We start from the raw sequence: 26813 nt of genomic DNA on the forward strand, positions 1-26813 counted from the left end.
TCCCTGGCCCTGTGTCAATTTTCCAGGGCACGTTTTCAAGACTCTCCGAAGGCACCGCTTTTTTCTTTCCTCTTTGCTATTGCCAGCGCGTATTCGCGACTCCAGGTTAGGCGCAATTCGAAAATGTTTGTTCCTAAAGCCGGTGGCCGCAATACTCGCCGGCGCCCGAGAACAAGCTCAGACGACTCTGTCAAGCCACCGAAAGCCAAGAGACAGCGCTCAGTCTTGCGACGCCCGGATGAATCCCATTCCGACACAAACCTTGGGCGTGAGATCGCCAAATTGGCTGCACCCACTCCTTCCAATGATGACAATGCCCCTGCGGATCCAACGAATACCGGTCTTCATCTACCGACTCGTACTGCGAAACAAGGTGATGGTCTTGGACACAACAATGAGGGGACGATCGCCCTAGTGAGTAATGTAGTTTTGCGCGTTGCAATCCAAGATTGCTAATGCTGTCGATATCAAAAGTCCAGTACCGATTTCTACAATGTGGATCAGCTGCCAGCCTTGCCAGACCAGATTCGCGGCTTACAGTCAGGTATGTCATGTGTCTGCTGCTACTTTTTTCTTGATATTTTTGCTTTTATTTTCATCTTACATGGTGGAGATCACTAACCCTTTGAAAGGAGAACCGCTCAGGTGCTTTTTCGGGGCCGGCCATGACCACGCGCTAGCTCTAACTCACTCGCATGCCATCGTATGGCCCTACTCTGTGTCCGCCTCGTCTCCATCCCCGTCAGACACGTTCACAGTATCCATTCCCGAGTCATGCAGAGATCCAAAGGGCGCAGTCCCACTCGGCGTTCTACTATCCACAGCTACAGGAGAGCACCCAGGTTTACTAGTGCTCATCCCTTCTACCGGGAAAATCATTTTCTGGGAAACTGTATCTAGTGCAGCCTCACTGGGCTTATCTCGACAGAAACAAAATGGTATCCAAGGATCAACACCTGGCCTGCTGTCTGGCGAGTATGCCACGGAAATCCTGAATGGAGAGCCTTCGGGGATTATTGCCACATTCTCCACAGGACGAGTAGCACACATTACCTTGAGGGACCCCCAAGGAAAACCATCAGTGCTCGTCAATTTCCTGAAAAGTACCGCCGGTGCCAACGTTGGTGGTCTTTTTGGTGGCATTAAGAATGTTCTGGGAGGCGGATACTGGAGGAAAGAAGTCACCGCCGTTCGAGCTGGCGGTTCCCATCAACGCGGTCAGCGAGATGTGATAATTGCGACTTCTTCTGGGCTGATTGAGATATGGGATACACATTGGAATCACGGAAATGCGCTTAAAAAACGATATGATGCCAAAGACGACATTTTGGCAGCTCTTCCTCAGAATCCAAAGAAAACGACAAACGACCCAGACCTAAAGATCATGGACTTTGCGTTCCCTGTCCTCCAACCTTCCGATGACCCTGCTCAACCTTCGGATGAATCCTGGCGCTTGTTTCTGGTTGTTGGCTCGCCCCAATGGTCCGAAAATAAGGCACTGTTTGTCGTTCAAGTTCACTTGTCCGGCAGTGAGTCCCGCGTGGTTTCTACGCACCCTGTAGATCTACATCATGTTCCAGCTATGCTCGATGACCCAAAGCCCAGGATTTTTGTTCCGAAACCAGAGGGAACCGCTTTTATTCTCGTTGGTCAGTCTCTTGTTATCCTGTCACTGACGAGCGTTGAAGAAACACCGACCTCGCAACTACTTCTTGATTCAAATAAGTTACCCCTGCCTTTCCAAGACACCATCCACTTGCGATCTGGCAAAGAGCATGAAATACTGGGGTTCACATCAGAGGATCAATCGCAGGATATGCCTTGTGCGGCATTTGTGCTTATGCTTCGGAACTTCGGAGTGATTCGTGTCACGGTACTACCTCGCCCCGAAGCCGAAGACGATGTCGACGAGCTGCCTCAAGTTACTGCGAAGCACAAACTTGAGCAGGCTGTTTTCTTCGGGACCATGGCAAAGAACCCGTTGGATCTTTCCAGCGATGGTGGCTTGGATTTCCCTGCATCAGAAATTGAACAAGCATCCTTAGAAATATGCAGGGAACTACTTCATTCTGAATCCCGCTTCATTCCAAACACTACAATCTCACTCGAGCAGCATCTTCGACTGAGGGCAAAGGCATTGGACGACCTTGCGTCCTTACTTCTACGCAGAGGAAACCCATTGAGTCGTGCAGCAAAATGGGAGCTGCTGTGGGCCGCTGAGAAAATTGCAGCACAAAGGGCCATGTGGAAGGTCCAGGAGGCCTATAAATGCAAGAGTGAGGAGTCTTTCCTTGGCCACGTCATTGAATCAATGAGCAACAATTTCAAGACCCAGATTGACCCGCAATACGGAGAGGCTGACTCGGTGCGTCAATGGTTCCTGAGGGATTCCTACCGCATGGAGCATATTATTCCATGGATCAAAAACGCTGTCAAACTCGGTCGAGCTGAATCTTGCGATGATGTACTCGAATCTCCTGATCGTGCACGAAATCTCTCACAACAGATCCTCGAGGCCAGTGAGCTATTCCTGGCAGTCATGGAAACTGCTTTCCGGTATCGCGAAGAGCACCTTGCGCTTTATGGCTTAAGCGAAGACTTTGTGGAGGATGGTGTTCTGTCCGATGGATATGAGACTCTACCCGAGTTCTGGACATCGAGAGGGGTGGGTTATACCGAAGCAGGAAAGCTGCTCGATTTGGAACTCGATAGTCGACGTTCGTGGAACAGCGCAAACTTGTCGGGTGCAGATTTCCCTGATGCCCAGGTCCTAAACCAAACAGCAGCAAACAGCGCTCGGCATCTCCGTGTTCTTGGTCAAATGCACCAGGAGCGAACTCGATGGCTTTCTGCTCAGGGAGATCCAAAGCTTGTCGACGAGAGCTCTTTGCTCGAACATATGCATGTCGAAAACCGCAAGTGGCACCTCTTTAAGTTGGCCGGTGTCGGTCATCTTCAGGACGCTCTTAGGTTAGCAGAAAGCTTCCGAGATATGGATGCCCTGGTCGAGTTGATCGTCGAGCTTCAAGATCAAAAGAAAAATGGACCAGTTCAAGGGCCTTCAGAAGGTGCGCCGACAAGTGCAGATCAGCTTGATCCTGCGCAATTGATTTCCACTTACTTCGACAAGTTTGGAGACATTTGGGCGGATGCATACTTCTTCCACAGAATCAAGTTTGGTTACCCGGGAACGCTGCTTGCAATGCGGAAATACCAACCTGCCGTGACTCGGTTCCTCAGGAAAAACCCCGCATATTCTCGTTTGAGCTGGATTAATGATGTGACGGGCGAGGATGACTACGACTCTGCCGCAGCCTCACTGGAGAATCTGGCGCTTAACAGTGAAAAGGACTTGTGGAGCCACCGTGTTGAAATCTCGCTAGCCAAGCTAAGCAAGCTAGCAACAGAAGAGCGTATGCATCCACAGGTTCAGCCTTCTTTGGCCTTGCAAGGTGATGTTAAACGACTTGAGGATTACATTGAGGTCGACGGAATCCAGGATACTCTCTATGAGCACCTTCGACCAGTTTGGGAGGGCGCAATTGACAGAAAGGCTGAGGCTGAACTGGCGCTCGAGTGCTATGGGGGTCACCTACTCGAAGACCGGCCATCGCTCCGTGAAATTTTGAGTGATACTCTCTCCACTCTTGTTAACAGACAGGTTGTATCCGTCGACGATCTGGTTGACCTTTTGACGTTGATCGGCCCTGTGCAGCATGCAGAGGACGGCGATGATGAAATTGTAAAGAGCGAGTTCCATCTAGCTCTACGGGTTCTTGATCATGGTCGCTATGGCCAGCGAGACTCTTCGTACCTCGCGGCGTTGCAAAGGTTGATATGGCGACGGTGCATGATCAAGGATGACTGGGTGGCTCGGGGCAAGGCTGCTGAAGGGTCCAATGGCGATTCCGTTAGCTCCATCAGCGACACCTCCCTCTATCGAACTTTGAACGCATGCTTGGAGGAGGGTGAGTGCTCGCAGCCTTTGTGGGTTATGTGAACCTAACTAATACATTGTTCCCAGATCCCAAAAAATCAAGTTGCCCTTCCATCTATGCGGCTCTTTCTCCTACAGAAGCCCTGATGGCTGATACGGATTCTGATATTCTTGTTTCACGGTTCCGCCCAGAGCAAAAATCAAGATTGGCGCTCGACCTTCATACTGAAAACGACATCTTACGCCAGTACATTGAGGTCGGAAAGCTTGACTTCTGGTTCCAAAACCTTCTTGAAACGGCAGAAGCCCAGGGGTTAGCTCCTAATGGACCTTTGGTCGATGGTAGTGCTGGAGCTGAGGTTTAGAGCCGTGTGTTGTGGACTCAGGGTCTTGAGCATAGGCAGAATTGAATGGTTAACCCGGTAGACAACCGACGTGTCATAATATGCGTGAAATCTTGGAGGGAATTCCCGACTTCTTTACGTAGTTTACTTTTTCCCTCTTGTAGTTGCGGTCTTGATCCGTTTGGTTGAGCGATTCTGACTGTTCGGACCTTAAAACAAACAATTTTAAATGTTTCTGTTGATTTGGAATTTCTGGTACAATATCTGTTCTGTTCCATAGCCCTCTGCCTACATAGTGAGTTCTATGTTCACATACAAACCGTCTGCCCATTGAATTCAGTCAGATGGGAATAGTCATGGTTTCCTATTGATTCACTCCATTGTGATCAATCTCACTGTCGGTGTTGCTGCTAGTACTCTCGACTTTGGTGACAGTGCTCTCGGTTTCTGCCGACACGTCGGATGCTCCGTGGAGGCCTTCTTCAAAGACAGGTTCTGGGTCAAAAGCCTCAAATTTGGTGCTAAAGTCAGCCAGACCCTGGGTACTGCTGTTCGAACGACGCCGGGTGTTGGTGAACTTGTAATCGTAATCCTGCATCTCATCGCCAGAGCGACCCCTAGACGAAAGGCTTTAGAGAGATAAATATCCACTTAGGTGCTCAATGCTTACCAGTTACCCTTGCCACCACCGTCCTTCTTTGTCTTACGAGGATCAGCATCAGTAGGGCCAGACTTTGCGAAATAGCGTGGTAGATTATCGCGGGTACCCAGCATGCCGTCAGCTGGGTGCTCGCGGTCATTCAGCTTGTGCGAACGAGTCACTTGCGTCGTTACATATAAGTATGTGGCAATAAGCAAATGCACGAGCATCCGACTTACTTTTGATTCAGATGGTGAAAGGTGGAAGCGAAATGATTGAGGAAGATGAGTAGATATAATGGAGGTGGCGTGACTCGTGACCTCATAGCCTGGGGATAATGCGGGGGTTGATCCACAACCTTATTCGCCAGTTTCATTCAAGTCACGGGATTGCCTCACTAGTGTCGTGGGGGCTATGTAAGTACTTATAGATGAAGCAAGAACACATAATCATGTACCTGTAGAAACAGAAACTGGTTTGCGAAGAGTATGTTGAAGTGCAAAAATCAGCCAAAAGCGAAAACCCCTTAATATAAATGGAACGCAATTAAAGATTACGTGAATTACTGTCAGGACGCCTGATATAAGGATCGCAGACTAACCCAACTGAACTAGCTCTATCTGGGAGTGTTATAAGGAACTATGGCACTTATAAGGACACGTTAAAGCCGCTATTTGTTAGGACCCCTGTAAGACCCCGCAATATGTCTCTAAATGACGTGTATAAGATAAGGGCGATGGAATCTAATAGGTCTGAATAGCGTAGGGATAATTTGTGGTATTGTAACAAGAGACTGAATGTTGCCCCTTAGGACGGGAGCAGCGGGAGTAGCTAATATACAATCTTCCCACACCACTAACCTAACCCAAAGTTGGGTTTTGGGTCTAGACCTTAGATCTAATGGGTTCTTAGGTATCGAATTGGACGCAATCTATGTGTAAACGGACCAAAACCGCTAAGCTTTTAAATATAGCATGTTCTAAGCTTGCTTTTATTTCTTATATATAGGTAATTTTAATTATATTTAATACAACTATATAAAGACTAAGCTAATTTATGTATATTATCTAGAAAATATATGAAAGGATTAGACTGCGGCATATCCTCTCTATTGGATATTGGGTCACATACCATATCCGCACTAGCATAAATCATCTACCTAGGGGTAGTCATATGCCTCTTATATAGCTTACCAATTTATTTTTTAGAACAAAAGATACAGCCGTGTCACGGGACGACCCCCCACCCTTCGGGTAGGGGGTGTCCCTCAGCCAAATTGCAATTCTCAGCCATATTGCAAATTTTCAATTTCTTCAACTTCTAGCTCATTTTTTAGACGTATAAGGTCCAGCATCTATGAAATAAAGCCTATCAATAGCCTCATTAGCCAATAATGTATCATCATCCTCACTTTCAAGCGTTTCCTCTAATTCCTTCGCCGCTAATTCAGCTGCCATTTTCTCAGCGTCTTTCCGCCAAGCTCGAAGCTTCGACTTATCTTCTTTCTCAGACCTACGCTGTACTAGCCTATTGCCTGAAATCGATGAAAGGGGACTCTTTGTAGCACCCTTTACCTATAGCTTGCTTTTCGTAGGTTTTTTCCTAGGCGTTTTATGGCTAAGGGCGCGCGCAAGGCTTATCTTAGCAAGTTCCGCATTGTATAGAGACGATTTTCCGGCATCAATTGCGCGCCGTAGATGCTTCCGAATTTTTTGTAAATCAGGAGTCGGGCTATCAAGCAGTGGGAAAACCGTATTCTCTAATTTTTTAATGCGCGGATAAGAATTAGGCGGGGAATTGGTTGCTGAACTTGGGAATTCGCGGGCGGGTGACGGCTCGTCGTACATGCGTAGCACCTCTTTGTCCGAATACTATCCTAAATTATCTAAAACTTGTGTCGGATCTAGTGGCTAGATACTAGTAGATTTGAACGAGGTTTGGATAGTTTTGGACTTTAAGGCGTGGCGTCGGACGGCGTCAATATTGCGGAAAAAGTCGCGTTTTTCATTGCTTCCACCCCACGCCATAACTTCAGTATTCGCCATTTTAAACTCATGCTTTAGGCTTAAAAAAGCCTCAGCATCAAGGGGCTAACATATATGAGTCGTGTGAGGCATAAAATACTAAGGAATGATCAAGTTTTCCTTACAAAAATCGAGGAATTCGATAGTTATATAAGACGTATGATTATCCATTAGCAAAAGCCTCGGTCGCCCGCGTCGTACGCGGTTTTTTGTAGCTTTATGAAACGAGCAGAGCCATCGGTAGGCAGTTTCACTATCCGTCTAGCCACTAGACGTTAAATAGATGATTTTATACGCCGAAGAAGAGGTTGATATATCACTATACCAGTCTTCCATGTGGACGCTGCCTTTGACTAGAAACCATGGAAACATCACCTAGCTATCAGCGGCAATATATTCAATGCTAGTAATAGTTTCACCTCGATCTCTAGTAGCAATGCTAGCAGTTCGACGCGTAGAGACGACATATTAGTTAAGTCCCTCGCCATTTTGGAAGCCGGTTTCATCCCAATTGTAGATCTCATAAGGTTCAAACCTATGCTCACGGTAGAGACACTCAAGCCTATCGTACCAATGGCTAATAACCCTAGGGTCCTTAGCTTGAATTCGTAAAGATTCCTTTAGTTTTTAGGTAATAAGCTTGATGTGTGGAGGTAGACGACGTATAAGCCGATAGCTATACACTAAGCCGACAACTCTCTCCGAACCTGCTATTTTCAATAGGCGATTTGCGGCAGTTTCAATGTCTTTTGTAGTTAGAGGTGTATAGCAAGAATTCAGCAATTCGATCCAGCTAATTAATGAATTTTCCTGATTCGAATTCAATGCATTATTGGTGGTAGGGCGATCGGAGAGAGATGTCCGTCCGATTTTGCGACCGCGGAGCTTCGAGTACGACACGCGATAATGGTCCGCAGCCTTACGTAGGGAAGAGAATTTTTGCATATTATAGTCGTCTAATGCCTTGGCTAGAATAGCCTCCTCATCACGAGCTTTTTTAGGCATTTTTGGTGGCTAGGAATACGCGTAAGGTTGAAAAAGTAGGAAATTTGCAATATGGCTGAGAATTGCAATTTGGCTGACACCCCCTACCCGCGAGGGTGGGGGGTCGTCCCGTGACACGGCTATATATTTACTCTATATAGTAGATAGTAGTATAGGATATTTTAGCTAAATTAAGTATATACGATTAAAATCGCTATTTCTCGGTTAAATCTAATAAGCCCGATATAAAAAATTGGTCTAAGCTATCTTTAAAGTATATTAAGTTTTTAAAGTATATTTTATTATAATAGTATGAAAAAATCGGGAGGTCGGAAGCTCTGATTTTACGGACTTGGTGATTTTATTTTCTCTAAATTAATACCTAAGGATAATCGAGGATATATTACGGATATCCGTATAGATATCCACGGATCTCCTTAATTATCCTCTATTATCCGTACCAGTGATTAGTAATAGCTAATTATCGCTATTAAAAGTTCGAGATATATTTGTAATAGAGTGCACCCAGGTCAATACACGTCTCACCAACTAGGCCAAAAAGACCGCTGACATGCCTGGGACCGATACATATACTACTCAGTACGCACAATTGAACCCGTGGATCAGCCACGCCGTTACATTTGCTAAAAACGCGCTCACAAAGCCTACCGAGCCCGCTTAACTCCGCGATAAATCAGATTTTAAAGGCTTGTCAAACTACGATATATTTAATAGCTTTACTCGAGAAAGAAGTAAGCTAATTACGCGCCGCAAATAAGACAAAGAAGCGAAAAAGGACCCGGTCTAAAAAGCAAATAGCTTCCGAAGAAGGCCTTACAGTTTTAGAGGCCTCTACCTTAGCAGCGCAGCTAGAGCAAGCAGTTTTAGCACAAATACCCCGTGAGGCAGAATCGGCTCCGACACCTTCACAGCCACGTAAGAGAGCCTTACCGAAGTGCAGTATATGTGGAATTCAGGGTCATAAATTGATACATGTCCTAATAGAACTAGTTTTTAGCTTATTGAATTTAATGGCGTTTTGGTTGAGAAAAATGCATTTAAAATTAGGAAGTATGGGTGGGGTGGCCAACTCGGGGGTGTGGCCAACTCACTAGTGAAATACGTTAAATATCTTCTTCTTCTTACTAAGCCTTTCTTTAACTTCACTACTATATTATTAAAGATTAGGGATATTAATATATATAATATCTATAACATTTATCGTAAGCTTTTCTCTTATCTTAATAAAGCTAAGAGTTAAAGAATAAAGGAGTTATCTAGAAGAAGCGTATACTCTAGGCTCTCTAGACTATAAAAGGGAAGCTCTTAAAATATTACACTACTACTAATTATAAATTATACGGTAATATCTATACACTTATAACGATCCTTTACCTATTAAAGAAACTTCGATATTTTATATTAATAGACTAGTAACGTAAAATTGATTGCATTAAACACTACTATAGAGTCCTTAAGCGAGATTTTTATTAATATAAAGAGACGCTTTACTATAATTTAGATACTATAGTCTTATAAGATACCACTAGAGAGGCCTTAGATAATAATTATTATAATCTTGATACCGCTTATACTTCTACCTATAGGATATAACTCTTAAAGTCTAAAGATAATAAGATTACGAGGTATCTTACCCGCAGGGACTAAGAGATAGAAGCCCCGAGTATTCTAGAAAGAGTATAAGCACGAGTTTCCTATTCTTATAAGGCTAGCACGGGATATTCTCTCGATCCTAGCTAGTAGTGTAGGCGTTAAGCGATTATTAATTACGCTCGCGATATCTACTACTATCGTCGTAGTTAATTAAAACTAAGTACGATCCGAGGACTAATACTTTATTAGTTCGCTACTAACTTTAAGGTTAAGTAGAAGGAGATAGAGGTTATTAAGGAGTATCCTTCCGCTAGAGAAGCTATATTGTTATATTAAGCTCGGAAACTAATACCCTAGCTTAAAACTCTTAAGCCGATTAGTGATAACGAAGAGGAGGATTAAGAGCCTAGTATTAAGGATAGATAAGGGATAGAGAGCTACGATAATGATTTAGAGGATAGGATAACAAATAATCGAAGTAAGCAACTATAGCGTAAACGATTAAAGAAAAGACTATCTAAGGCTTCCGATAACGATAACGATAGCCTTCTAGAATACTAATAGATAAGGGTATATAAGGATGGTCGGGGTGGATTCGGAAGTAACTAAGGATACCTAATAGATTTTAGATTGATTTATGATAGCCTACGTAGTATAAAAATAATAAAATTATGCCTACCAAATTAAAAACTTTAATAATGATTACACTATAATTACTAGAAAAATATAAAGGAATCCGCATAAATAATACACGCCTAAAAAGGTTATGAGGCTAGGCATATTTAGCCTGTTTTATAACCACTAGATATCCTCATATATCTAGAGGATATTGGGTGGCATACTATATCCACAGAATTGAGGATGTTGCCGCAGTCAAGAAAGGATTAGTTCAAGAAAAAAAAATTACCGAATTTTATATAGAAAGAATGCCATTGAAATAAGTATATCACTTTACATATCTATATAGAATTACTAAGCCTATATTACTACCTATAATCAACTTTGAATAACTAGAAGCAAAGATATTCAAGCCTATACTCCGTGCATCAATGTTATAAAAATCAATGAAAAATTAGGTTCTATTGGGTTAGGTTCGGTTATAGAGGTCGGACTTAACCTAACCTAACTTGCCCTACTTTAGCTTAGGTCGGACCTAATTCGGGTTTTAGAGAAGTCTACCTAATACAATATCTATAGCTTCTAAAGCCGACATTCCACCTTCGTGAGCTATTCAATATATTTTTAGAGACTTGAATACTACTTTTCCAGCCCAAGGATAGGCCGTAAGAAAGTCGTATTTATTAATTCGACTTATACTAAGCTTTATCTACGAATCGAATAAGTTGGTATATATAACGTATAACCTAGACTATTAAGAAGTTTGTAAGTTTGCTAGATAAGCTAGATAGGGAAGGCGGTGAGTGTGAGACCACGCAGTCTCTAGGTTTAGGTGGGTAAGCGAGATAGGTGGCCCAGTTTACGCATGTAGTACAGTAGGGTGTATCGTATGAAGAGACTGAACGCTGGTCCGTTCCACGGCTCAGCGGGGAAGGTTTAAATACAACAACTGGCCCATTCGGGCCCGGAATATCTATTCGCAATGTGTCTTGAAGCATCTATCCATGCCTCAAGCCGAGTCAACACCTCAGTCAGGTAGAGGTCCTGACAGTGAGATAGGGGTCCGACATAATTAGATAGAGGGCGTCGTTAGACTAGCTTCTTAGAGACTCTCTAGTTCTCTCTCTCTTCTTCTCTCTAGCTTAGTGGGTGTTCTTATTAAATAGACTTCGTTACTACGAAATTGCCGACTTATAGTATATACCTCTTTTTAACGCCATAAAATAGCCGATATCGAGAGACTAAAATATAAGACGAATATAAAGGCATATAAACTATTATAATATTATTCTAAGAGTATATTGTATTAAATTTAGCCGCAACGTAGGTGCTATAGCTATCGAGGGCGAGGATTAGTCCTCTCTTTTTTTTTTTTTTTTTTTTTTTTTTTTTTAGCAGAAGTCGATAAAATATCTTTAAAGCTGTTTTAAGACTAATATCGGCGACCTATTTTCGCTAACTTCTAATCTCCAATCAATTAGTAATTAGACTACGATAATGCCTATCTATAGGCCTTAATGTAAGGCCTATTACCCGTCTACGATAGGTAATAGGCGTTTTAGCTAAGGGAAGGTCCGCCCTATTTGTATCTATAGGCATTGCCTAGCCTATTATACGTAATATCTATTCGCCTATTATTATATAAAGTTACCTATAATAGACGTAGAGCTTACTAGTTTATACTAAAATAACCCTGTATTATATTAATAATATGTTCGATTTTAATATTTTATAAAAAGCTATATAGAATTATATAAAATAATGTAGTCTAAAATATATATTTAGATATAGTATTAACACCTAATAATTAATTAAAAGTTTTAACTAACTTCCGAAATTTAAACTTACTCTTTATTAAAAAAAAAAATTTATTTAATAATAAATAATTTATTTATAGTAATATAATAATTCCCTAATATAATAATACTAGATCTACTATAGGATATTCTCTTAATCTTTAGTTAGGATACTTTATAGGCAAAAATATTTCTATTAACTCCGCGGGGTATTAAGGCTAGCTATCTTTTTAAAATAATATGCCTTTTAGTGGTGTCTATAGGCACGCTTATAGGTATTCTACTCTTTTAACTAGCGTGTTATACTATAGTATGTCGATATCATACTTTATAATACAGATATTAGTCAAAAGTATCTTCCCACTGCCCCACTACAATTTGACCCGGCAACCAACCCACCCTTTTATTTTTCTTCCTACACCTCCCCTATTGCTCCAAATGCAATGAAAATAGATTCAAAACGCCGTAAAACGGCTGAATTATCTACTGAGCAAAGGTCAGCTATTATATTTGGCCATAAGAATGGTATTTCGCAATCAAAGCTAGCTAATGAATTTGAATGTAGCCGTCGGACGGTCTACAATACATTGAAACGCTTCGAAGAACATCAATTATTTGAAAGCCTTCCCCGAACCGGCCGTCCTCCTATGCTAAGCTCTCGAGCTTCTACTTGCCTCTATTTGTAAGCGCGCCGACACCCTTTTTGGACCTATAAACAGCTTAGTGCTGCGACACCCGGTCATCCGTCTCGGTCGACTATACGGCGAGTTTTGAAGCAATATGGACTCGGGAAACGGCGTTCAAAGTGGAAGATACCAATTAGGCCCTCTCTTGTAAGGAAACGGCTAAGATTTGCCCGAAAATGGCGGCGTGAAAGCTTCCAATTGTGGATCTTCTCGGACGAGTGTTCGGTGCAGCGAACCTCGAACTTTGGACCACAATGGTGCTTTCGTACGGACTCTGAAGGTCTTCGCCACGACCTTGTGAATGCTAAAGTACACGTTAAAGATATTTCGCAAATGGTTTGGGCTGGAATCTGGTTAGGTGGTCGGACAGAATTAATTATTATGGAACGGGACGAAGAATCACGTTCGGGGAGGGGTTATACTGCAAAGTCGTATATTTCGACGCTCGAAAAAGGTCTGATGCCAATCTACACCCCTGATTTAGTATTTCAGCAAGATAACGCGACGATTCATCTAGCGACGGACACGAAAGAGTGGTTTGAAACTCACGGAGTATACGTCGAGAATTGGCCCGCGCACTCACCCGATTTGAACCCAATTGAACCAGTATGGCGCTGGTTAAAATTGAAACTTTTGCGATGTTTCCAGAGCTTATTGACCAAGGAAGGTCGGAGGCAGACTGGCATTATTTTAAAAAATGCCTAGTGGAAGCATGGAACGCATTAGATCAGTCGAAGATAGATGCGCTAATATTGAGCATGGGTAGACGTTTGAAGGCAGTGAGGAAGGCTAAGGGGTATTACACAAAATATTAAGCGATTTTTCGAAAGTGCTATTATTAAGCAACCCTAAAATTTAATTATATTATTATAGACCATAAAATGGTGGTGCTATATACAGTGTAAGTGAGATATATATTTTGCATGGGGACCCGAAAAAGTGGAGTGGGAAGATACTTTTGAACGGGTATGTAGATTATCTCTACTTCGAGTTACTACATTTAACACTAGTAGGTCCCTATTTACTATCTTTATTAAAATAGATTAATTCTTCTAAGATACCCACTCTAAGATTCTACTATTTCTTAGTCTCTATATACCTTTATCTCCTATATTTTAGCTAGGTCCCTTCATAATTATATTATATCCTTATAGTTATAACGCTAGCCTTGTATTAGTGCCTATAAGCGACTATCAAGAACCTCCCTACCTATTTAACGCGCCTTCATATTTTTAATCCTAATATTAATCTCAATATTTAAAATAGCTAGTAAACCGCCACTTTATTATTTAATTCTAAGTTTCTTATACTTATACTAATATTAGCGCTATCCTATCTCTAGTTAGTTAGCTATAATTAGAGGAAGCTACTCGTTGTATTTAACGCGATAAATAATATATTAAAGGGATTATTTATTAAATAGTAGCGAATAACTATATATATAATATCGAGCTAAAAATATAGCGTAATATATAATAGGACGTAAAGTATATTTTAGATATTTAGTTATACTTCAAGTTATATATTATTACTAGTAAGCCAATAGTTAATTTAAGTAGCAATTATAAAATACGCCGTAGTAAGTAATATCTTTAATTAGCTTTCTAATTACTTCTACTAATAGTTATAGTTATTAACGCTTAATCTATCTCCCTAAAGTTTGTTCTAATAAGTAAATCCCCTATATAGGCGTTCTACTACTAGTGCTAGCGATCTTAAAGATCTGTTTAAGTATAGGCCCTAAACTCTATCTAAGCTGATATTAAGCTTAGATTATAAGATTAACTAGTATATTAATATTTACAAGTTCTATATTACTTATATACCGCTTATAAGCTAATAGTCTATCAAGTGTAAAAGAAAATTAACCCTTTACTATTTAGAAAGAGTACGAATAGAATTCTACTCCCTATCCTTTCGAGTGTCGCCTGTAATATTATCTTAATTCCTATAACTAGTATGGGGGTTAAGCGTCTATTAGTACCGGCGTATGTATCCTAATTCCGTAATAATTTAGGATAATCCGAGATTTAACTTTAAGACTGATAATTAAATAAAACAAGATCTACATAGGTCATGGTATAAGGGACGGATAAGTAAAATAAGGCCTAGCGTAATAGCGAAGAAACTAAGGCTATTATAAGGTAAAGGCTCTTCTGATAATAAGGATATTATAATCCTATTATAACGAATTCTGTAAGCGAGTAGTGCACCCCAAAACACCATACTAAATACGATACATTTGTAAAGAATGGGGTTCTAGTATTTACAGGATAGAGCTGTCAACTAGGTAAGACGAAGATGCCTAGAAGCGAACAATGTATTGGAGGAATATAGAGACTGATTCTTGGAGAACCGCTGGGTTCTCCAGAGCAGACTATTTAACATTAGGGATCAGCGTTGCGGTGAGCCAACGCTGACGTGTCGACACCTATATGATGTCGATCTTTCATGTGTGCGAGAGATCTGTGCATGGCTTCTGAGGGTTCCGTTACAACATTCTACACTGATATCTCAACAACCACGTTTTTATTTTATTTTATTATTTGCCGATAGCTGTTAATGAGGCTTTTCAACACTGTATATCAAATTTGATGAAATCTAAATCCTACATTGTTTCGGTACCGAAAATTACGTCACTATAAGCCAGAATCATATATATCTTATTCACTATGTTATAAAAATTCTCCAAATCCCCTACAGAGCCTAGATATCACCCAAAAAGCATTGTGCTAGAAGGCAAAGTCCCTATAGACCACCGTCGTTGAGATACCAGGTTGTAATTTATCCCATTTAGTATGGTGTTCTGGGCTGCACCACTCGTTTACAGAATACGTTAGTTATTAAGGATAAGTATATAATAGGAAGCTAATAGGCTCCCTATCTTCCTCTATACCCTACTATATTAATTTTAGTAACATTTTAGTAATTAGAAGACGATAACGTAATATCCCTATTGATACTAAATAATATACTAGGCGCCTGCCTTCCTTATAAGTATAAAAGAAGCACTTCGAGACGCGCTAGGCTATAGGGGCTAAGGAAGCGTACTAAGTACTAAGCCTAATAATAATTATAGATATACTATTAATATAAATTATAATTATTGTAGCTAAGTTATTACTTACTAATGTAACCTATCATATATAAAAGAGTTTACTAGGCAGTTATATAACCCTAGATAGACCTAAGAGTAGTTAGTTAACCCTCGAAGGGTCGGAGCTTCTCTCCTTCCCCGTCCGTCAGTTAATTAATAAACTATCGGTATTACTTACTTCCTTTCCCCTAGAACTTTATAGTTAGGACCCGACCTAATAGCTGTCTTAGGTAGTAAAGGCGGGGATAGATCGTTAGCCGAAAAGCTACGTAACTAAAATACCTATAAATATAGACGAAAGTTGTATAAATAATATAGGCCACGAGATTGTTAGAGGTTCCTTACTTGATATATGATACCTATAGACGGGCGTAGTAGTCGTTAGGCGCTAGGCCCTACCCCTAGCCCCGTCTACGGGTAGGCCTACTATAAGTATTACCCGCTTATATAATGTCCATATATATTGCCTATACGCCCGTCTACGGGCAATATTGTAGTCTATCGGTACTAACGTATCTTTAAGTTATACCGCTATAAAAACCTTACACTTAAAAATAACGTATAGTGGTAGCGCCTACTCCCTCGTATTTGTTACCTTTATTGTAGTGACTTATTCGCGATATTTACGTTATAAAATGGCTATCCGACTAGTAGTCCATCTTACTATAACCTTCGTAGTAGCCCTAAGGCCGATGGCGAAGCTAGTCTCGTTAAAATATATAGATACTATTATTAAGAAGACCGTACTTCTCGATCGTAGATCTTATAAAGTTAAACCATGTTTAAGTCGCGTATTTACTCCTGAATTTGATTACGGGGCTCACTTTTAAATACCTAGCTCAATAGGGAAGCACGTTATACTAAGGAAAAAAGAAATTTAAAGAATACGACAATTAAGTGGTATAATTAAATAAAAAATATAAAAGATCTCTTAGGAAATAGCAGTGAAAATATATACTTCTATATCTTTTTATAATCAAAACCGCTTATAAATTAACTACTCCCCTATAATTTGCTTAAATTGTGTATTTCACTTGTATATCAAATTAATAGATATTAAATAAATTAGAAACATGTCAATTTTAGAAAAGTATATAGGGGAAAGGCAGGAAATATAAGAGTTATATGCGGTAAGGCTAAAATAAACTATTATTAAAAATAGAGATAAATTAGTGTACAATAAAATATTTTATAATCTATTTCTTTTTAAATTAGGGTAGAAATTAGGTTATTGCTACGTTTCTTATAGATTTTCATAGGTTCCTTTGGGTTTTATAGGGTCTCGTTAAGTTAGACCTACTTAAATATAGCTACCTAGCTAATTAATAGCTAGCTATTTCAGTTTATTCTTTTAAAATATCTATTTTCTTCCTAGATATATCTGTTTCGCCTAATAGCTAATTTCCTAGACTTTTTACCTATCCCTCCTACCTTTAAGCTATTCCCGCAAGGACCTACTATATCTTAAAGCCCATAAACTAACTTTCTATCGATATAGGTACTAGGCTATTTAAATTATAGATAGTATACTAAATATTATGTATAAAGGTCATAAAAAAATACTTAAGCACCCTTATTATAATAGACTAGGTTAAAGAGGCTACTAAGATAGATTAACGATAGTAAAGTATCTTAAAATCTATAAGCCATTAAAGTGCTATAAAAAGGAAAAACAAAGGTTAGAAGTTTTCGTAAAATTAGAGTATATTATTAATTATACGCCTACCTCTAATAATCCTATTCGTGAATATAATTCGGTAACGACTACGAGGTCTCCTTATAGTCTATTATTCGACTACTATTATTAAATCTAAAGATTTATAGTACGCTTAATTATTGGACTTCTCTATTTTTATAGGTATTTATAGCTATAACTAGCTATTTTTATAATAGAGACTAAGTCTATTAATAAGTGCTTTTTAGCCCTAGGGGCCTTTCTAGTTCGTATACTAGCTTAAATTTAAGTAGCATTATTTTTAAGATACTATTAAGTTATGAGAGGTAGAAGGTCGGATATTTAGATTAATAACTACTAATGTAATAAATAATAAGATCTTAGTCAAGTCTCTCTAGTAAGCTTTACTAGATAATATTAGAGTCATCCGAACTCCTTATCTTACGTTATCTAGCTAAGTTATAATTAGCTTTTACATTGTCTAAAGGTAGTTTATTTAAATAATACTACTAAGACGGTGTAACCCTTAGCTAATACGCGACGCTAGAATCGGGGAAAAAATTATATTATACCTTAAAATAAGGTCCGATATCTATAGAGCCCTAACGCGGTAATATATCTTATAATCTCTAAATAAAGGAGCTAAAGGTTATCCTAATATAAAGACATAAGGAGTAAGTAGAATTAATATTTCTAATACTTTATTAAATAAAGCGACTATATATAGTGTTCCTAGCCTTTTTTATAGGGTATAGTTATAAAGATAGACTACTAAATAATAAGGAATAGCGCTAAATCGACTATATCCTATTATGTTATTAAGCTATTCTTTAAATATAGGATTAAGCGTCTAAATACTTGAGGTATAACTATATATCTAGTATTGAATATTTATAATACACGTTAATTATCTTAAAAGTTGAGAAAGTAGCTCTAGCGGGAGAGAGTTCTATAAAAAAAGTATATACGTAGGTCTCAGATTAAAGCTGGATACGTACTACTCGCGGATAGATAATATTCTATTCATCTATCTATGCGCTTAATATTATACTAGCCCTTAATAATTAGTTTTAATTATTCTTATTAGATACTTATGATAAATTATAGCGGGATAGATACCGGAGCTCCTTTTAAGAAGCCCTAATTCTATATTATAAGTATATATCGTATACCCTAAGTGCTATAAGCTCTTACTCCGTAGTATCTAAGTTCGAGGCTAAATAAGATATTAAGTAAGTATAAATCGTAGGTAAGATTAATTAGGAACAAAGCGAGTAAGTATCTTAATAATAATAATTTTAGATATAATTTAACTCTATCTAATACTAAATTCCTTTTAGATACTATTAATACTAAGCCACTTTAGTTCTACGAAGAGCACTAAGGCTGTTTTCTATAGTCGCTACACTTATCGGATATTCCCTCGGTTCCGGTAACTAGTACTACCGTAGAGGGACCTTTTTATACGACTTGTAATATCTTAATAATAGGATAGGAAGCAATAATATATTAGTATTATTAGACAGATAATAGATAGGGAGAGAGAGACTTGGTATGCGAGCTCCCTAGCTATCCAACACTTAATTCTATCTAGGTCGTGATCCTAAGTCTCGATAAAATATCTACTATTATCACCGCGGTCGTATAAAATCTAAATAACTAAGGAGCTTACAATATTTCTTTGTACTTTAAGGCTCAACCCTAAAAAGCGGGAGGGGTGGAGCTTAATGTATTATTACCCTTAGATAAGATTAAGGTAGTTAAAGAAGAGAAAGATAAGAGGCCTAATAAGGTTAAGATAGACCTAATTAGTATTACTAAGGAGCTAGTTAATAGGTCTAATAAATAAATAGAGGCGGATAATAATAGTGATACTATGCCTTTACTGCTAGAGAGTAGTGCGTAGCTATGGGAATTAAAATAAAGCGGAAAGTAGGGAGGACGATATATGGATACTATTAGCTAGTTTTGTCTAGAAAACCCTATTATTTTAGCCAACTTTATATAATGCTTAAATTCAACCGTGAACACTTTAGACTAGTTTCTATAGATATCGGGCGTATTAGAGAGGTATATCTAGGAAAATACAGTAGTAGGTAGTTCTTAGGGCAATGTAGGTAAGATAAAGTAGGAAGTTTACTTTCGAACAGGGCCCCAGTTATCTACTAATTGATATAGAATTATAGATAATACTTAATATTTAAGTTCTCTCTCTTTGTCTTCTATCTAGAGGTAAAGTATAGTAGATAATTATCGGTTAATACTCTATAAGGCGTATAAAGAGGACGAACTCGCTAATAAAGAAACCTCTACAGTTACTAGGTCTCGTAGGTTACCTATATCTAGTAATAATTTATTATAGAATAACTTAGTAAATTCAGGGATAGGTGTATTTTTCGTGTATCGAATATACACTATATATTTACTATATAATTCGACCATAACGAGGATAGTACCGTATACGTACCCCGTTTATTTCGATAAAATAAGCCTATAATAAAATCGATACTAATCTAATTTTAAGTCTTAACTATAGATTAACTAGTTATAATAGCCCGTATATAGCGTCTAGCAATATTGTACTAATAAACCCTATACCTTTTAATATATTCATTACTATAGTCTCTTATTTTATACTAGTAATATTAGCGTTTTACGGTATTAAATATCTGTTTCTTACGATAATTTGTACTACTTTATTATCTTTTTACAATAATCTACTACGATTAGATATTTAGATATATTTTTTCAAAACGGCGCAGCTTACTGCTATACAAAAGTCAGCTACTGTATCCGCTCACAAGAGTGGTATTTCGTATGTGAAATTAGCTAATTATTTCGGCTATTTTTGTAGGACGACCTACAATACGCTTAAGCGCTACCACGAAGGAAGACACCCTCGAGAATCGTGAAAACGCTAGCCATACGCCTATTATTAGCTAGCGGCTTCACACTACTTATGCCTTTAAGCCCGTCGGCGCCCGTTCTATACCGATAAATAGGTAAGTGCTACGACACCTAGCCACCCCTCTCGGTCGACTATATAGCGGATTTTAAAGCAATTCGGTGTTAGAAAACGGCGTTCGAAAAGGAAGATACTAATTAAGCCCTCTCTTATAAGGAAACGGCTAAGATTGACGCGAAAATAACGGCGTAAAAGCTACTAATCGTGGATCTTCTGGACAAGTGCTCGGTGCAGCGAACCTCGTACTCTAGACTATAATAGCGCTTTCGTACGACCTTAGAGGGCCTTCAAAGAGATCTTATGAATGCTAAGGCTTACGTAAAATATATTTCACAAATAGTTTAGGCTAGAATTTGGCTCGGAGGTCGGACAGACATAATTATTATAGAAAGAGACGAAGCCTCGCCTTCGGGGAGTGGTTATACTACGAAGTCGTATATTTCGACGCTCGAAAATAGCCTAATGCCAATCTGCACCCCTAATTTAGTATTTTAGCAAGATAACGGGAGGATTTATTAGCGAAGGACACGATAGTGGTTTAAACCCCACGGAGTATACGTCGAGGATTGGCCCGCGCACTCATCCGGTTTGAACCTAATTGAACCGGTATAGCGCTGGTTAAAAGTGAAGCTTTTTGCATTATTTCCGCAGATTATTGGCATAGGACGGTCGGAGGCAGACTAGCATTATTTTAAAAAAATGCCTGGTGGAAGCTTGGAAGACATTGGATCAGGCAAAGACAGATACGCTGATATTAAGCATAGGAAGACGTTTGAAGGTAGTACGGAGGGCTAAGGGGTATTTTACGAAATATTAAGCGAAAATCTTATTGTGCTATTTTTAAGCATTTCACTTACTGAAGTAAATTAAACCTTATTATTGTAGACCATAAAATAGTGGTCCTATATACTGTGAAAGCCATATATATTTTGCATAGGGACCCGAAAAAGTGGAGTGGGAAGGAACTTTTGGTAGGGGATGTATTTCGCAAATAGTTTAGGCCAGAATCTAGCTAGGTGTTCGGATAGAATTAATTATTATAGAACGGGACGAAGAATCGCCTTTAGGGGGATATTATTGGTATAAGAAGGTCGGCGGTAGACTAGCTTTATTAAAAATGCCTAGTGGAAGTATAGAACGTAATAGAGTAGTCGAAGATAGATACGCTAATATTAAATATAGGAAGACGTTTAAAAGTAGTGCGGAAGGCTAGGGGGTATTAGACAAAATATTAAGCGAATTTTCGAAAGTGCTATTATTAAGTAACCCTAAAATTTAATTATATTATTATAGACTATAAAATAGCGGTGGTATATACTATATATATATATTGTATAGGAGCCCGAAAAATGGAGTAGGTAAGAATATCTCAGCCCCTATATATATTAGGAAAGGCGTATGATTATATTTTAATATATTACACCTAGCTAAATTATATTAAATTATAATTAACCGTTTAAAATATAGAGTATTCTTCCTCTATCTTCTTTTAATATATTCTAGTATTTCTATTTAGCTAGATACTATATAAGCCTAATTAAGTTCTAATCCTAGTAATTATAGATAGTATTACATTTATATTCTCGGTTATATATTAACTAATATTATATTAAAGTTCCCTTAAAGCTAAATGTCTAATATACTTTTATAATATAGACAATCAATCAATCAATCAATCAAAGTTCTATTAACCTGTTAGAGCCTAACTAGTATCGTAATGGCTACGCAGGCGCTTCTATCCGGTTAAAGCAAGAACTCGTGTCCATATGCCTGATCATGCTCCAGTACAGAACTTGAGCTGGTCCTCGAAGCGAGAGATAAGTACCAGCCCTGCATATAAGTCAAATAAGCCAACCCTATAACCCCTATACAAATAAGAAATTCAACGCTAATAAGCAATAAATGCAAAATGAATACGTGGATACACCGTCCACGTCTCTAAGTCCTCTCTCTTCTCATATCTCATATAAACTCCTCTGTATCAAGCTCCCAGCCAATTCCTACTATAGCAAGATCAAACCCCGTTCTCCGACATCCTCACTTCAGCCTCGATTGCTATTCATTGTTGTTCTAGGCCGTTCAGGGATCGCCTAGTTCGGCAGCGTATGTTCGAATAGCTCATCGAGGTTCTCTCCACCCTCAACGGTGTTAGCAAGCGTTAGTAAGTGCCTAGCGTCTTCGGGACTCTGCTCCATAACCTCTAGGTTTAGGTCTTAAGCTTTATCATCGGACTCTTGCTCAGCGTGTTGAAATTGAGTAAGTAGGCCGGTTTGGTGTTTAAATTTAGCAACGTAGCGGGTTGCCAGCGGGTTCGAAAAAATGCTATTATAATTAGACATATCAAATAGCCTAATTGCGTGATATAACTAGTCAAAAAGACGCTTTCTTAGCTCGCCGTACGCCTGGCGTTATAGCATTATAATATAGATATATAAAGTATAGAAACGCTTAGAATAGATAGTAATATAAAGGTAGGACAGTAGTAAGTTTTCTCATAAATCTAATTAATAAATCTAAAAATACTAATACCTTACTTCGCTAGTTTACTTAATAGAGAATATATATTAATATTCCCTTGGATTAAATTAGTTAGCTCCTAATATAATATAGCTTACTATTAATAAATTAATTACTTAAAGTTCTATCAACCTATTATAGATTAACTAGTATCGAAATAGCTATGTAGTCGCTTCTTTCTGAATAATTTAAGAACTCGTAATTCATACGCCTAATATAACTTATTATTATAATATTATTTTTTACTACTATAATCAATCTGTATATTTAAATATTTCTAAGTTATTGCCTTGTCTTAAGGATTTAAGGGTTTTAAGCTATTTCTATATATTTTAGCTTTATATATTTATTAAAGATTATACCGAAAGCACTAATTATACTTCTTACTATAATATATCCCGGACCTAGGTTTATACTAGATATAGGTAAAGGAGGTAGAATCCTTCCTACGTATACTAAAGCGTGTATAATGTATAGTAATATTATAGATGACTAAATACTAGTCTTCTTATAGACTACTAATATATAATACAGTTTAGCGAGGAAAGTGATATTATAGCTAATATAACGAACGTATTTCACTACTAAACCGCCACTACTAGCGAGCCGCTATCTCTAAAATATATAGTAAATACAATAGATTATAGCTTTCATTCTTAATAACGTTAGTCTAAATATATTGCTTACGGCCTAATGCTTTTTAGACGATAATTAGCCACTTTAGAAAATTTAGAGAAATTTTATAGTTTAATGACTAATAGATATATAACGTATTTCACTACCGAGTGGCCACCACCGCCGAGCGGCCATCTCCAAAACACATAGTAAATGCAATATTTTACAACCTAATATTTCAACAACCGCGTTATTGTGTGATTTAAAGCTCATTAGATAGCTATTGATAAGGATTCTTAACCCTATATATGAATTTCAAGAACACTGGAATGCTGTAATATCATAATATTGAAAATTGCGTTGCTCAAAGCCAGAAATATATATAACGCAATCACAAAGTCACAAATATTTTCCAAACTCCCTAGTGAAGCTAGATGTCACCCAAAAAGCATTAGGCTATTAGGAAAACTCCATATAGACTACCGTTGTTGAAATATCATGTTGTAATCAATCGCGTTTACTATGTGTTTTAGAGATGGCCACTCGGTGGTGGTGGCCGCTCGGTAGTGAATTACGTTATATTTCTAGAGCGTACTAATATAATTCTTGGTACTATCGTAATAGAAGTTTTTAATTTATTTAAAATTAATATATACTATTAAGTGATAGCGGATGCTAAACCAAGGTACTATAGTTAAGATATAAAGCTATAATCTATAGCATTTACTATACTTTTTAGAGATAGCGGCTCGCTAGTGGTAGCGGTTCGGTAGTAAATTACGTTATTTATAATTTAGACAGGTTCCTAGTATATATCTTAAACCGTATTTTAAAATGTTATAATATACTCTAAATCTTAGTCTACAGGTATAACGTAGTAAATAATCTCTAATTGTTTTTTAATTAAGATCGAAAATAATAGCTTAAATAAACTACTAAAAAGCCTTATTTAATAGGTTATTAAATTATTAGCTAAACTAGTATTAGAAATTCAATTATTATAAAAAGATATAGTAAAATCTAGGATATATATATCGTTATATAAATTTTAGTATATAATTAATTATTAGATATATATTTCTTACCTAATTATATAGTAATAGTATCTTTTAATACACTCTATATAATATTACTTAGTAGGCTATTATTACGACTTGCTAGAGAAAACTAAAATCGAATATTAGAACTAAACCGGTTAATATAACTAACTAATATAAGCTATATCTATATAGTAACGTGTTTTATATACGAGCCGCCTACCTAACCTAAACCCGCGTTAATTAATTAGACCCTCTATTTATAACCACCTATATTGCCACTAATTTGTACTCAAAGCTCTCGAAATAGAGAAGAACAAGAGGGTAGGATCTTATTAGCTATTCAGGCTTTTAAGAATCAAGGATTTACCTCCCTACGCGAAATAGCACGCGTTTTTAATATACCGCGTATAACTTTACGCGACTATGTCTCCGGCCACACCTAACGAAGCATTATAAGCGCAAACTCACATAAAATAACTAAAATTAAAGAGGAATCTCTTTAAAAATAGATTCTCTCTATAGACCTTCGCGGAGTAGCTCCCCGGCCTTCTACTATACGAGAAATAGCCAATTCACTACTTACGGCGCGTATAACTACCCCGGTTATTACGGTTAGCGAGAATTAGGTTATAAACTGTATAAAAAGGCATCCAAACCTTTTATCCCGTTTCGCGAGAAGCTATAATTTCGATCGCGCGAAGTGTAAAGACCCGAGGATTATTAGAGATTAGTTTCCCTCGTCTAAAAGACTATACTTTAATACGGCATCGACCCCGACGATATCTATAACTTCGACGAGACTAGATTCGCAATAGGCTTAATTGCGACCGCGAAGGTAGTTACGAGAAGGGAATACTATAGTCGGCGAGCACTTTTATAACCCGGAAATCGCGTGTGGGTTACCGTAATTAAGTGTATAAATTCGTTAGGGTAGGCGCTTCCTCCGTGCGTGATCTTTAAGGGCAAAGTCTTCGTTTAAGTCTTAGTTCGACGGCCCTCCGGACAATTAGCGCTTCGAGGTTAGTCGAAAAGGGTGGACTTCCGATAAAATTAGCCTTCGGTAGCTCGAAAAGCTCTTTATTCTATCTACTTCTTCGCGTACGAAGGGGAAGTAAAGACTTTTATTTAATACTCGATAGCCACGTAAGTTATTTAACCCCTAAATTCGACGAAATTTGCGAGAAAAATAGTATTATCGCAATTTATATGCCTCCGCACTCGTCTCACCTTTTACAGCCTCTCGATATCGGCTATTTTACGGTGTCAAAGCGGGCTTATAGTCGTCTTATCGAATCGAAAATACGTGGTAGAATTAACTATATCGATAAATTAGACTTCCTCGAAGCCTACCCGTCCGCACGAATTAAGCTTAGTATTTAAATCGGAGATTATTAAGAATAGCTTTACTACCGCCGGTTTAACGCCTTATAACCCCAATCGAGTGATCTCAAAGCTCGATATTTACCTTCGTACCCCGATACCCCACTCGAGCCGAGGAAGCGAGTAGGAGCTAAAACCGCCGTCGAACTACGTCTAATTACAAAATTAAGCCTCCTTAATTAAAGCTTTTCTAAAATAGCGCTTAAAAAACCTACCGAGCCCGCTTGACTCCGCGATAAATCAGGTTTTAAAGGCCTACTAAATTACGATATAATCGGCAGCTTTACTCGAGAAAGAAGTAAGCAAATTACGCGTTTAAAACGAGACGAAGAAGCGAAAAAGGACTCGGTCTAAAAGGCAAATAGCTTCCGAAGAAGGCCTTTCGGTTTTAGAGGCCTCTACCTTAGTAGCGTAGCTAGTGTAAGCAGTTTTAGCACAAATGCCCCGTAAGGCAGAATCCGCTCCGATACCTTTATAGCCACGTACGAGAGCCTTACCGAAGTGTAGTATATATAGAATTTAGGGCTATAAATTGACTATATATCCTAATAGAACTCGTTTTTAGCTTATTGAATTTAATGGCGTTTTGGTTAAGATAATTACATTTGAAATTGATAGGTTCGGTAGGTGGCTCGTATATAAAATACGTTATATTATATTAAGTACGTATAATAGCTATCTATATACGTAAGTAGTAACAAAATAGGTTAGTATCGATTTTATTATAGGGTTACCCTTATTATCATATTATCACGGAGTATATAGGAAGTGCATACTAATCCCTCGTAGCTATATATAATAGTGTATTTTCGATATATAAAGGATATATACCTCTAACCTTAGTAGGTTATTCTATAATAAATTAGTACTACATATAGTAT

At 38.3% G+C, this 26813-nt stretch overlaps 2 protein-coding genes across 2 annotated transcripts; one reads left to right on the top strand and one right to left on the bottom strand.

The window, feature by feature from the left end:
* Positions 1 to 123: 123 nt before the first annotated feature.
* Positions 124 to 4302, top strand: N7446_000883 (putative nuclear pore complex subunit Nup133; the record flags this gene model as incomplete). The annotated part of the gene is made up of 4 exons (XM_058509650.1): positions 124 to 414; positions 475 to 544; positions 633 to 3968; positions 4025 to 4302. 4 exons carry the CDS (start codon positions 124 to 126, stop codon positions 4300 to 4302), a joined length of 3975 nt encoding a protein of 1324 aa, XP_058378629.1.
* A 343-nt stretch (positions 4303 to 4645) lies between these two features.
* On the bottom strand, positions 4646 to 5151 carry N7446_000884 (uncharacterized protein; the record flags this gene model as incomplete). The annotated part of the gene is made up of 2 exons (XM_058509651.1): positions 4646 to 4898; positions 4952 to 5151. The coding sequence occupies 2 exons, from the start codon at positions 5149 to 5151 to the stop codon at positions 4646 to 4648; spliced, it is 453 nt and encodes a 150-aa protein (XP_058378630.1).
* Between the last annotated feature and the right edge of the window lie 21662 nt (positions 5152 to 26813).

This window comes from Penicillium canescens (assembly GCF_028828765.1).
Source record: "Penicillium canescens strain IBT 15451 chromosome Unknown utg000001l_segment0_segment0, whole genome shotgun sequence".
NCBI classification, from domain to species: Eukaryota; Fungi; Ascomycota; class Eurotiomycetes; order Eurotiales; family Aspergillaceae; genus Penicillium; species Penicillium canescens.